Genomic DNA, 13,228 nt, shown 5'->3' with positions numbered 1-13,228 from the left:
CATAAAAGGAGGGAAAAAATCCCTTGTGGTCTTAGTAACGGTAGATTACCACTGTTAATGCTTCGAGTGGTTGTCTTTCAGCCTTTTTCCTTTGTATTTCTTTTTATTTTATTTTATTTTTTATTGAAGTGTAGTTGATTTTTGATCCTTTGTATTCTTAACTTGGTTGAAATGTGTTCTTTATAATTTTGCTTCCTTTTCTTCCCCGTTTAATATTACACTGTATTTTTCTCAAACCATTAAAATTATTTATACACAAAAGTTTTCATCACTGCACAGTGGGTATGAATGTACCGTTGCCTTATTTGGCTTTTACATTGTTTCCCATATTTTACTTTTGTCGGTCTATGATAAACATTTTTTTTTCAAATTTATTTCTTTAGAGTATTTTCCTAGAAGTGAAGTTAGTAGGCCGAAGGATATCACTACCCCCACCTCTCCAAAGATTTTTGGTTTAACATGTTTTTGGTTTATAGTAATTTTGAAGGAAATATTTCTAATTACTCAATTTGGAAAATTCCTTCCAGGGCCCCTTCCCCTTGTATGTGTTTGTATATATTTGTTGATAGGTCATTATACGTGTATGTGTGAATTTGTATGAGCAGTTTTAAGTTGTGGAAATATGTTGTTATACTGCCTTTCAGGAAGTTCTTACCAATTTATATTACTCTCAGCTGTGTATTAAAGTGTCTTTCATTGTAACCTGCTGGCTCACATAAAAGACATGAAAGTACCCAAATTAGCTTTCAAAATAGCTGTTTTGTCTTTCTTGCAATTATAAACATGTTAAAAACATAAGAGAATTAAAAAGAAAATAGCATTCAATCTTACTGTTGAGAATGGTGCATTTAATTCTCACCTGAGGTCATAATAAAGGTATAGTTTTGCAAACTCACCCCTCTTCCTGCTCCTTTAAATATCTAACAGTAGATCTTGAACTTTTAACCATATCAAGAGTATATGTTTGATTTTGTTAATTCTCTACTTAGTTTATGTCCAGTTTTACTTAAATAACTCCTAAGAATATTCTTAAGCATGTGTCTCGGGGTATTTAATTCTGGAGGAATTGCTGGGTCAAAGCACATTCGTTACAAGAGTTGTGTTTCTGTTCATGTGAAGTCTTACCCAGGGAAACTAGACAGAGACACATGTTGCTCTTAAATTTATGGATTAGCTCTTGTGTTTGTGTGCTGTTTCTATCTCTAGTAGGGAATTGTAAAATCTTGGCTATTTATACTGGCTCTCGGACTAGTTGTGACTTGGGCTAGTTAACCTACTCTCCCCTAACGTCCCTTGTATAAAATAGAGTGTGTAGACAGAATGATCAGATCCCTTCCATTCCCGGAAGTATTTTGGTGTTGGAGGAGGAGGTGAAAATTTGAAGGTAGGGGAAATATAAGAGCTGAAGTATTGATGAAAGGAGCCGTTGTATTATTTATACATTACTCTGTATTGTATGTAATACATTGTATTATTTATATGATTTACACAGGACCTAAAAATGAATTAAAAAAAAAAGCCGTAGTTTTTCCTAATAGATGCCCTTAGGTTTAATTAGGTTCCTTTAATATATAGTCAAATGAGAAGCCCTACAAAATGGAAAATCCTAATGAGCCAGTATCTGTGTTGTGAAAGCTCTTCCTCTTAACGTGTGCAAATACAATTTTTGGTCAAAGGTCCTTTATAAGATGGACTTGCCAGTTGTTTCAGTGATTTGCTTTCATCCTGTCCATTAGTAGTTTTACCTCTTATAAACTAGCTGGTTACCTTGATGACTGCAGGATGACAGGGTTCCAGAATGCACTGTTTATTCTGTGTGTAAAGTTTGTGGAATAAGGTAAAACTTGAATTGCACTGTCTGTAGCCCTTGAAGCCATTAGGTTGATGGACTGGGTCAGAACTAGGAAATTGCCTTCTTCAAGGTTTTGGTAGTTAAAGACGCTTCCTCTCACTCTGGATGTATTTCTGCTTCCTGTGGAAGAAATAAACAATTACTTTTCACATGGGAGGATTGCTTTTTTTGTTTGGAAGTTCGAAATTTAAAAAAACTAGAAAGGAAAAGAATTACAAGAGATCCAAGTAGTAGAAATTAGCAGTGGTGGCCTGGAAAGTTTCAAAATAAAAAAATGTGGTATTGGTAGTGTAGGGAGGGGTGTGTAGCACAGTAACCAGCACAGTGAGCTGGAGACCTCACGCCAGTCCTGAAAGAGGCCACTGCGAATCAGAACCGAGGGGGACCGTGCCCTGGGTGTGGCCCCGGGTCTGAGTGTGGGCTGGTGAAGTGGTGTCTGCTGAGGCTGCTGGCGGTGGTAGAGGAAAAGGGTGGCCTTGGTCACTCTGTGCTGGCTTAACATCATCATTTCTGTGTTGCACTCTCATTTCTTTGATGTAATGTTGTATATTTAGAGGTTATGGAATTAAACATGTATATGGAAGAGCTGTTTTGAATATAATCGTTTGTCAACTTTATCAGATCTGTATTATATTTGTCCAAATTTCTGGTTGGTCAAGACTTTGTTACACTTTTATGTTGATTATGTGCTCCCTGCTTAAAGTAATATTCTGTAAGTTCTTCCTGTTTAATAACTAATGGCTAATGTGTTTTAATGCCTCGCATGTGTCAGTCACTGTGGTTTGTTACATGTAGCATCTCATTTAATGTTGCCATTTCTGCGTAGAGGAGTTAGACAGGGTGTAAGTTCAGAGCCGGAACAGCAACTGGCCATTGTAGCTCCGCAGTTTGGGACTTCACCTCTCCGTTGCACTGCACAGAGTGGGAAATGAAACCTGTTCTCTGATGTCAGTGTCAGCATCTACAAGTACCTGTTTCATGACCCTGTCTTGTGTTCTCTTTTTAAGATTCTTGGATCTCCCAGTCAGCATCATTTCCCCGTAATCAGAAACAGCCGGGGGTGGATTCTTTATCACCAGTGGCCTCGCTTCCTAAACAGATTTTCCAGCCTTCTGCCCAACAGCAACCCACTAAACCAGTTAAAGTCACTTGTGCAAACTGCAAAAAGCCTTTACAGAAGGGACAGACAGCTTATCAGCGCAAAGGATCAGCTCACCTCTTCTGTTCCACCACCTGCCTCTCTTCCTTCTCTCACAAGCCTGCTCCAAAGAAACTTTGTGTTATGTGTAAAAAGTAAGGATTACCTTTCAACAGATTTCCCATATAGGTGAATATTGGTAGTATAAAGTTTGAGGAAATTTGTCTTAGAGGTGAATTACTATGTTTTAAAAACTGGTAAGCTAGTTGTTTGAATCTTAAAGCCAAACTCATATTTGTAATGGCTTTGGAGGGTACTCTGTCAAGCCCAGGTAGCTTAGGATCGAAAGCCTTACTATTTGGATAGGCTTTGGGGTTGACTTAGATACCAGGCCCTTGTAATTAATTTTATCTGTAATCTGCATTAGACTACTTGAATTTATTAATTATAGGAATTTAGTTCTAGCTAGATAAAATTGTTCAGCAATTTATATATGACTAGTTCTGTATTAAAATAAGATAATAATAAGATAAATAATAATTAGGTCAAATTTTGTACTATCTTCATAGTAAGACTACTAAAAATCAGCAAATCTTTGGATTTTTCTCTGTATTTTTTTGTTTTGAACAGTAAGTCATTTGAATACTCACTGTTTCAAGACTCAGAAGATACCAGTGTTTTTTTTTTTTGACAGCCTTGGAGAGACAGGGTCCTCTCCTCTGCCATTTTTTAGGTCTGACTTCACTAGTTAAAAATAAGTTGAATATGGTGTATTATGTGCAGATCAGACAGGTGGGTTTCTGTGCCATCTCTCGGAGGAGCCCAAGTTTTTGTCGGTATTTTTAGATCTTAGAACTTTGGAAAAGGCTGAGTGCCCTGATGGATTTATAATTCAAATATCGGAACACTTATTATACAGGGTTTTAATTGCTTTACAGTAGTGGACTTGCATACTGCAGTGTAAAACCTGGAAATTCAGCATTAAAGGAAAACTTCACAGGTCATCAGAGCTGTTGTTTATGAACATTTCTGCTTGCAGCTGAGAGCTGTATAGAAAGGGAGGTGGGGTTATTTGGGGTTTGGGGATGTATTTAAGTTCGCTTACCCTCTTTAGAAGAATGCCATGTTCCTGTGATCTAGATACTTCATGCTTTTACTTACCCTTGGGAGGGAAATTGAATAGGTATTACAAACGTGTATCTCAGTAAATTAGGCCTTGACGTTAAACTCCACAAATGGTAACAGCCTTTTAAAAAAGTGTTTCTAATAGCTGATAGCTTTGTTAAGGAGTTTGAAGATAAACTGAGGAGTGGCAGGGATTTACTAGTATTGCTTCTCAGTCTTTGTTCATATTTTATTGCCAGGAGTTTTTAAATAGCAAAAATGATTTAATGAATCTGAAAATGGTGGTTGAGTCCCAGGACTCAATCTATGGAAATTAAAAATGACAGCTATTACTCTTGTATTCGATTTCTTTTAAAGTAGAGCTTTGCTTTAAGTTGTTCCATGTGTTTTTCAGAGATATAACTACAATGAAAGGAACCATTGTTGCTCAAGTGGATTCAAGTGAGTCCTTCCAGGAATTCTGTAGCACGTCTTGTTTGTCTCTCTATGAAGACAAGCAGAACCCCACTAAAGGAGCTCTGAATAAATCAAGGTGTACAATTTGCGGTAAACTAACAGAGGTTTGTGTTCTTGTGTTCTGTCGCTTAGTTCTAACTCATGGGAATGTTTTTAACTTTAACAGTTCTGACAGTTTCTCTGGTGTGTTTCCCATCGTGAGGGCATGTCTGTCTTATGAATATCCCATTCTGCAATCCCATTCTCCCATAGGGGGAATGATTCACAAAAAAATTAGAATATAGTATCAACTGACATTTTCTCTGAGGTTGGGAACACTCACAGACAAAACCATAGTGTTTAAATAGGCTGACTACTCAAGAAAGACAACAGGCTTGCTTAAGAAGTAGAACATGTGGAGGGGATATTTTTGGTAACTTCACAGTATTAATATGACACACGTTCTGCATTTAATTAAAAGAAACTTGTATATGTACCTCATTTGAATTATTTGCAATACTGGCTCTCTCCTCCCTGTTCTAGAGCAGTGTGCTTTATGTTTCCTTTTGGATTTGCCTCAAGATGTCCAGTCTGTTTGAGAAGTTTTATACTAATACTGCTCACACTGGGTTGTTTCCTGTCATTTTTAGATCCCTCTAGAGAATTTTGTGTGATGACCCTGGTGGTTCCCCCCCAACTCTCACCATACATATATTTCTTGTGTGTATAAAAAAAGTTCAAAGAATAATGAAATGTACTTTGTCTTTCATTTTCCCCAAATAAGCCTTCCACAGAAAAACTGAGGCATTTTCTTTCTGTTGGAGCACCTTGTTACTTAGCTACATGTCATGTATTAATTTGTTTAAAAATTTTTTTAAATTGAAGTATACCTGGTGTATAATGTGTTAATTTCTGTACAGCATAGTGATTCAGTTATACATATGTATGTTTTCAAAATTTTACTTGTTTTTCTTTTAGATACGCCATGAAGTTAGCTTTAAAAATATGACTCATAAGCTGTGCAGTGACCACTGCTTTAATAGATACAGGATGGCCAATGGTCTGATAATGAATTGCTGTGAGCAGTGTGGGGAGTACTTGCCCAGCAAAGGTGCTGGGAACAACGTCTTGGTCATTGATGGTCAGCAGAAGAGATTTTGCTGTCAAAGTTGTGTCAGTGAATACAAGCAGGTACTTCATGATCTAATCAAACCACCCTTTGAATGTGTTTTTAAGTTGCTGTAATAGTTTTACTCCAACAGCATTTATTAACCAGCTTTATATTTGGATCTCATTCAGTTCCATTATTGTCTTCACATCTTAGAGATGACCTATCGCAGATGCATACTGAAATATATGTAGCTTATTGGAAGTCAGCTTGTGATTTTACATAGAAGGGCAAATGCTTACCAGAATAATTGCTTTTTTGAATCTTTTTTTGGGTGCTGCAGAGGGGTCATAAATACGATTTTTTAGATAGCGCATAGCTTAGGAATGATTCTTACTTCATTTAAAGGTTAATTTGCAATTTAAGGTTTTCTGATTTAGTTTATTTCTGAATATATGTGTATGGTTTCAGAGTCAGAGAAATCTGGCTCCCGTTTCTTCTCTTGGTTCTTGCTCATCCTTTATATGTACCAATTTTTAATTCTTACCGTTTAGTTTTCTGTTCTTTCTGAAAAATGAAAGAAATAATTCATTCTCAGTTTTTTGTTTTTTTTTTTTTCCTATGCAGAAGGCAGACTGTTTGAATTGTTCCTTCATCACCTCACAGTGTGTCTTGGAATCATTCTCTTATTCTTATTCTTTTTATGGCTGCATGAGTTAAATTTTCAGGAATTTTGTGAGCTGGTTATTAAAAACACCCACTGTTAAACATTAAATTATAGAGACTTCTAGGTAAATTACGTTTGTACTAGTCTGCTAGGGCTGCTACAGCAAAATACCTGAGGGGCTCAGACAGCAAGAATTTATTGCCTCAGTTCTGGAACCTGGAAGTACAAGATCAAGATGCCTTTCTGGGTTGGTTTCTGGTGAGGCTGCTCTTCCAGGCTTATAGGCAGCTGCCTTTGTGCTGTGTCCTCACAGTCTTTCCTCTGTCCTCAAAAGGGGGTCGGGGTGGAGGAGTGTGTGCATGTGTTTTCTGGTATCTCTTCCTCTTCTTAAAAGAATGTCATTCCCATCTGGTTAGGACCTAACCTGTAGGACTTCATTTAACCTTAACTGCATCCCTAAAGGCCCTATTCCAAATATAGTCTGATTGGGGGTTAGGGCTTCCACATATGAATTTTTTAGGGGAGAGGAGGGTGATGCAACAATATTGAAAACAAAGGAAAAATACTCAGAGTGCTAAATGATAAGTTTTATCACTTCCGAATTATTTTATTACATTTTAGTATTATCTGTGCTCTTAAGGTTACTTATATTACTGTATTTGTGTGGTGGAAATATTACATATAGTGGTGTGCCCCTGTGCCTCTGTTCCCAGTTTCATGTTCAGGTCTATGTCTGTTCTTGTGCCAATACCATGCTGTTTTGATTAGTGTAGCTCTGTAGTATTATCTGATGTTTAGGAGGGTTATGCCTCCAGCTTTGCTCTTTTTCTTCAGTATTGCTTTGGCAATTCTGGGTCTTTTGTGATTCCATGTAAATTTTAGGATTATTTATTCTATTTCTGTGGAAAATGTCATGGGTAATTTGACAGATTGCATTAAATCTGTAAATTGCCTTGGGCAGTATAGCCATTTTAACGATACTGATTCTTCCAATCCAAGAGCATGGGATGTCTTTCCATTTCTTTAAGTTAATTTCCTTAATCAGTGTTTTGTATATAGTTCTCTGTGTATGAGTCTTTCACCTCCTTGGTCAGATTTACTTCTAATTTTTTTGTTGTTTGTTTTGGATACAATTTTAAAAGACATTGTTTCTTTACTTTCCTTTTCTAATACTTCATTGTTAGTGTAAAGAAATGTCACTGATTTCTGTACGTTAATCTTGTATCCTGCTGCCTTGCTGAATTCTTTCATCAGCTCTAGTAGTTTTTGTGTGGAGCTTTTAGGGTTTTCTGTATGTAGTATCATGTCATCCACATATGACGACAGTTTTACCTCTTCTCTTCCAATTTGGATCCCTTTAATTTCTTTTTCTTGTCTGATTACTGTGGCTAGGACTTCCAATATTATTTTGAATAGAAGTGGTGAGTTTGGGCATCCTTGTCTTGTTCCAGATTTTAGTGAGAACGCTTTCAGCTTTTCACTGTTGAGTATTATGCTGGCTGTGGGTTTGTCATAAATAGCTTTTATTATATCGAGATGTGTTCCCTCTGTACCCACTTTGGTGAGTTTTTATCATAAATGGGTGCTGAATTTTATCAAATGCTTTTTCTGCATCTGTTGAGATGATGTGATTTTTATCCTTTCTCTTGACGTGGTGTATTATGTTGATAGATTTGCGTATATTGAACTATCTTTGTGTTACTGGGATGAATCCAACTTGATCATGGTGTATGATCTTTTTTATGTGTTGTTGGATTCTGTTTGCTAATATTTTGTTGAGGATTTTTGCATCTATGTTCATCAGTGATATTGGCCTATAGCTTTCTTTTTTGGTGGTGTCTTTCTCTTGTTTTGGTATCAGGGTGATGGTGGCTTCATAGAATGAGTTTGGGAGTATTCCCTCCTCTTCAGTCTTTCGGAAGAGTTTGAGAAGGATCAGTATGAGCTCTTTGTATGTTTGGTAGAATTCCCCAGTGAAGCCATCTGGTCCTGGACTTTTGTTTGCAGGGAGGTTTTTTTATTGCTGATACTCTTACTTCGTTTCTGGTGATCAGTCTGTTCAAGTGGTCTGTTTCTTGTTGGTTCAGTCTTGGTGGACTGTATGTTTCCAGAAACTTGTCCATTTCATCTAGGTTGTCCAGTTTGTTTCCATATAGTTTTTCATCGTGTTTTCTCTATTTATTTATTTTTATGTGATGTCTATTTTCTGCTCCAGGGTCCCATCCAGGATACTATGTCATATTCAGCAGTCACGTCATCTTAGGCTTCTCTCGGCTGTGATGTTTTCCAGACTTTTCTTATTTTTGATGAGCTTAACAGTTTTAGGAGCCAGGTGTATTGTGAGAGGCTCCTCTGCTTTCAGCACTGGACAGTCTGGGCTCTGGGTTTATGAGGGAGATCAGAGGTGTTGGCCTTTTGCATTTTGCTGTTTTTATCACATGACAAGGGTGCCTCTCTCAACAGGACTTGAAATTGTTGAAGTTTACACTGATCACCTTGCTGAAGTGGTGATAGTCAGGACTCCCTTCTGGAAAGTTAACTCCTCTCCCCTCCCCAACCCATTTCCAGGTTTACTCTTTGGAAGGAAGTCACTCTCCTTTAGGGTGCAGTATGTAGACAGTTGGAAGTATTCCAACTGCGCAAGAAATCTGGACAAGAAATTTGCCCCTGTCTGACATTTTTTGGGGGGGAGCAGGGTAGAGGTGACTAGGTCTACTTACTTACTTATTTTTTAGAGAAGGTATCAGGGATTGAACCCAGGACTTCGTGCATGCTAAGCATGTGCTCTACCACTTGAGCTATACCCACCCCCTGACATTTCTTAACTGATTCATTCGTTTATTAATGCCTGTATGGACTCGTGGGTATTTATTTTGTATTTTGGGTTATGATTCCACACGGTTTGTTTTGTTGCTCAAGTTTTTCCAGGTTTGTCAGTTGGAAGCACTTTCACTTGGTTCCTGTGTTCTTTTGAAATAGTCTTTTTTTTTTTAAATTTTTGTTACTAGTTGTTTTCAGTCCTAGGATTTTTGTTTGGATCTTCTGTTTCTTTGATGAGAATTTCTGTTTTTTCATTGTTGTGTTTTTATTCCTGGTGGAAGCATTTTTGTCATGGCTGCTTTAAAAGTCTTTGCCAGATAATTCTAGTGTCTTTGCATTTGAGTTGTCTTCCTGGATTTTGGTGAGACAGGCGATGCTTCCTTTTCAGGGAAGCCTGGACCCTTGGGGCGTTCTGCCTGGGTCTGACTTACCCTGCTGAAGCTGGCTTTCCTTGACCCAGCTGGGGTCGGGGTGGGGGGTAAGCGTGGGAGTCTGGCTGCCCTGGGCCTGGGCTGGTCCTGCCTGGAGTAGCAGGAGCACCTTCTGCCCCCCGCACAGCCTCCACTGATGCCAGAATGATTTCACAGGCTGGTTGCAAGATAGTGCTTTTCATCTTTCTTTTTAAAAAACTGTCTCAGTTTTATAACTTTACAATTCTCATAATGTATGTTCATAATTTTAAGTAACTATGTGGGAATCTGTGCATGCACTGTTACCGATGAAGGGACAGAGTCGGACATGTTGGACACCCTGCACACATGCTCTAGTGAGTGTCATTTTTTCCCGGGAACAGCAGTTCCTACAGTGACCTTTTCTCGTCCCCGCCCTCCCCTGCCCTTTGACCTTTTGTCTCTAGCATTTCACCTTGGCTGTCATTTTTGTACTCACGTCCCCCCAGCCCAGGCAGTTTCTGGCATGTGCTGATACAGGTAGTTAGTAACCTGGACCCTGGCAGTGGAGACTGTCCAGTGCTCACCACGGGTCTTTCAGTAGTTCCCGTTTTCTTGCCTAGTATTTTGACTTTCATGGAAAGGAGGATGCTTTCTGCAAGGAGTAAAGACAGAAATTTGTTAAATACGCTTTAAAAAGAGGTTCCGACACAACCCATTTGCATATGAAGAAAATGCAAAATCTCTAAATTAATTTAGAATGCTGTGAGATTTCTTTCTAAGTATTATTAACAGGCTTTCATGAGATCTTAGAATACACGTGTCACGTAAGAGAAATAAGTGATTTCTTTCAAGGTCTGCTTAGAGGTGAGTCCCATGTAAGGGTCTATATTTTAATTCCTTATTTAGTTATTACATTGTTTGTCACCAAATGTTTTTTTTTTGATAGGATAATTAAAATTATGTAATAATTGGCACTGGGGATCAAATAGGCATTTTTGAAAGCTGGAATGAGTTTGCTTGTCACAGAACAGGTAGTTAAGAATCGACTGTAACAGATTGCTTGTTGACCTTTCAATCCAGCAGCCTTTCTTTATATCTTTTTATGAAGTCTTTAAAAATCTTTCTTTAGGTAGGTAGCCACCCAAGCTTCCTGAAGGAGGTTCGAGATCACATGCAGGACACTGTGCTGATGCAGCCCGAGGTAAGCAGGAGCCCAGCTGGGGCTGCGGCCTGCTGGCTTCACTCACCACTACTTACGGCCTCCATTGTCTCTGAGAAATTGTGTGCATTCTGAAGGGTGTTAACATTCATGAACTTAAAATATGTCAGATGGTGATCGTTTTCTTACTTTATCTCTTAGGATGGACAGACTTTCTTATTTCACCAAATTTTACGTGTGTTTTCTTGTGATATGGCCGTTGGCCATTTGCTTTTAGGATTGTTTCCAAAACTTATTTTAAAATACCAGATTTTTAATGCATAGTACCTTGACCACAGTGGGCATTTAATTACAGGATATAAAAGTCCCTCTCTTGTGCCTACCTGAGAGATTTTTTAGAAAACCCTTTTTCAAAAAGTTTCTGTGTCTATATTCCCAGTAAGCCACATGAATAAATTAGTACATGGATAAGAAATACATACAATTAAGAATAATTGTAACTATATTACAGTGTTCAGAAGAAGGAATTTTATGTTAATGTAATACTCTTCATATTATTATGTATTATTTGATAAATCCATAGATGTTATTCAAGTCTTATCCATTAATGTCCCTTATAACAACTTGGAAAAAAATTATCCCGTGTCTAGCATCCAATCCAGGATTACAAGCCAGTATTTAAAAAAATTTTTTTTGTCCCCCCCCTTCTTCTGAGACCCTAGTTCCTGATACATTAGACTTCCTGCTCCTGTCCCTTGATCATGGTGGCCCTGTTTTTATTGAGGTTTTTAAAGTCTTCTTTTCCTTCTTGCTTCATTTTGGGGTGTTTCTGTCTTTAATTTTATTGATCTTTTCTAATTCACTGTTAATTTTCATCCCAGACTTCATATTTGTCACCTCGAAAAGTAGTTCCATCTGCGTCTGTTTTACGTCTTTTACTCCTGACCTCCTTATGTTCATATTTTCCTCTAGAGATTTCTTGGATATATCAGCATATTTATCATAGTAGCTCTTTTAGCATCGTTACCTACTATTTCCCTCTCTGTCCTTTTTATATCTGTCTGCAGCTGAATTTTTAAATTTCTGTAAGATGTTGTACAGTCAGCCTTCCCTAACCACAGGTTCCCCATCCACAGATTCAACCATACAGGAATCTAAAATATTTGGGGTAAAAATTTTCAGAAAGTTCCAAAAAGCACAACTTGAATTTGCTGCACACTGCCGGCTGTTCACATTGCATCCACACTGGACTAGGATTGTAAGTGAGCACGGGCGTGCATATCTTAGAGATGTGCAGAGGCTGCTTCAAGCACTACACATTTTACATGAGGGACTGTTCTGTGGGTTTTGGTGTCCAGAGTGGGGGTGGGGTCATGGAGCCAATTCCTTGCAGATTGGTTATGTGTTGTGCGTGTTTAAAAGCTATTGTTTCATATGTGAGTTTTCCAGGTGTTAAAAGGTGGAGGTTAAATCTAGTTTCTGTTACTCTGTCCCGGCTGGGGGCAGCAGTCCTGTCTGTTTTAATCTACTCTGTCTCTGTCTTTCACGACCTTGACATTTTTGAGTACCGTGGGGCCTTTGGTAGAGTGCCCCTTGATTTAAGCTTGTCTGCTGTGTCTCAGGATCACACCGAGGTATGTTCCAGGGGTGACTCCCTGTAAGTGAAACGGCGCCGCCTTAGTGCCTCCCTACAGGAGGTGCGTGACGTGCGTGTCCCATTACTGTACGCTAGCTTGGCTCACTTGGTTAAGAGGGTGTCTGGTTCATTTTTCCAGGTACAATTATTGTTTTTCCCTCTGTATTTAAGTTTTTTGGGAAGGGATATGTAAGTACCATGTTGCTCAGTACAATTTTCACTCACTATTTGTAGCACCTGTAGTCAGTCAGAAAAGTTTTAAAAATTACAGAAGTAGTTTATGTGGAGGGGGGAGAAAAAATTGTGAACTAAAACAGTGAAGAAAAGTAAACCATGATGGTATGTAAATTTTTTGGATCTTTATTTGTCTGCACAAACATCTTGTAACAAAGAGAATTTCAGGGCCTTATTGAACAAATGAAGAATAAGTTTTATTTGAATGTATCTCTTAGTCTTCACTTAGTGTATACACTAGTATAACACCATGTCGGTGTTTCACCACTACTTCCTTCTGGGGGGTTCTTCACTGTTTTTGTCCTTTGGATCCCCTTAGTAACGTGGATCCTAGACTGATTCTCAGAATGTTGTTAAATGCGTAAAGTAAAATATCTATGATTATGCCTAGAACCAATTATTCAAAATACAGTTACCAAAATATTTTTTAAAAATTTAAAATTAATACATATGTACTTTATTAATGTGTTAAGTAATAAGAGAGTGGTTAATAACTATAATGTTTTTTTCTAGTAATCTTGGACATAAATAATATATTGAGCTATCTGCTAGTATAATACAAAGCTGGGGATTTTAACTTAGACAGAGTCACAGGTTCTGCTAAAACTACTGTGCTTCGTTGCCTCTCATCGGAACAGAAGAGAATGCTCCATCTCAGGGCG

General features: G+C 38.0%; 1 protein-coding gene across 4 annotated transcripts in view; it reads left to right on the top strand.

Moving 5' to 3' along the window:
• Window positions 1-13,228, top strand: part of ZMYM2 (zinc finger MYM-type containing 2) — a 68,605-nt gene that overhangs the window by 22,270 nt on the left and 33,107 nt on the right. For 3 of the 4 annotated variants that reach the window (XR_010383719.1, XM_010988723.3, XM_031465689.2), the window contains 4 exons: window positions 2,860-3,145; window positions 4,510-4,675; window positions 5,529-5,741; window positions 10,667-10,738. Coding sequence is in view for 3 of the 4 variants with exons in the window: in XM_010988723.3 (XP_010987025.2) it covers window positions 2,860-3,145; window positions 4,510-4,675; window positions 5,529-5,741; window positions 10,667-10,738 (737 nt within the window). In the remaining variant the exon portion in view is untranslated. The remainder of the gene's footprint in view (window positions 1-2,859; window positions 3,146-4,509; window positions 4,676-5,528; window positions 5,742-10,666; window positions 10,739-13,228) is intronic. The other variant, XM_031465690.2, reaches the window with a different exon arrangement.

This window comes from Camelus dromedarius, chromosome 13 (genome assembly GCF_036321535.1).
Source record: "Camelus dromedarius isolate mCamDro1 chromosome 13, mCamDro1.pat, whole genome shotgun sequence".
NCBI classification, from domain to species: Eukaryota; Metazoa; Chordata; class Mammalia; order Artiodactyla; family Camelidae; genus Camelus; species Camelus dromedarius.
This window is presented reverse-complemented; position numbering and strand designations above follow the sequence as displayed.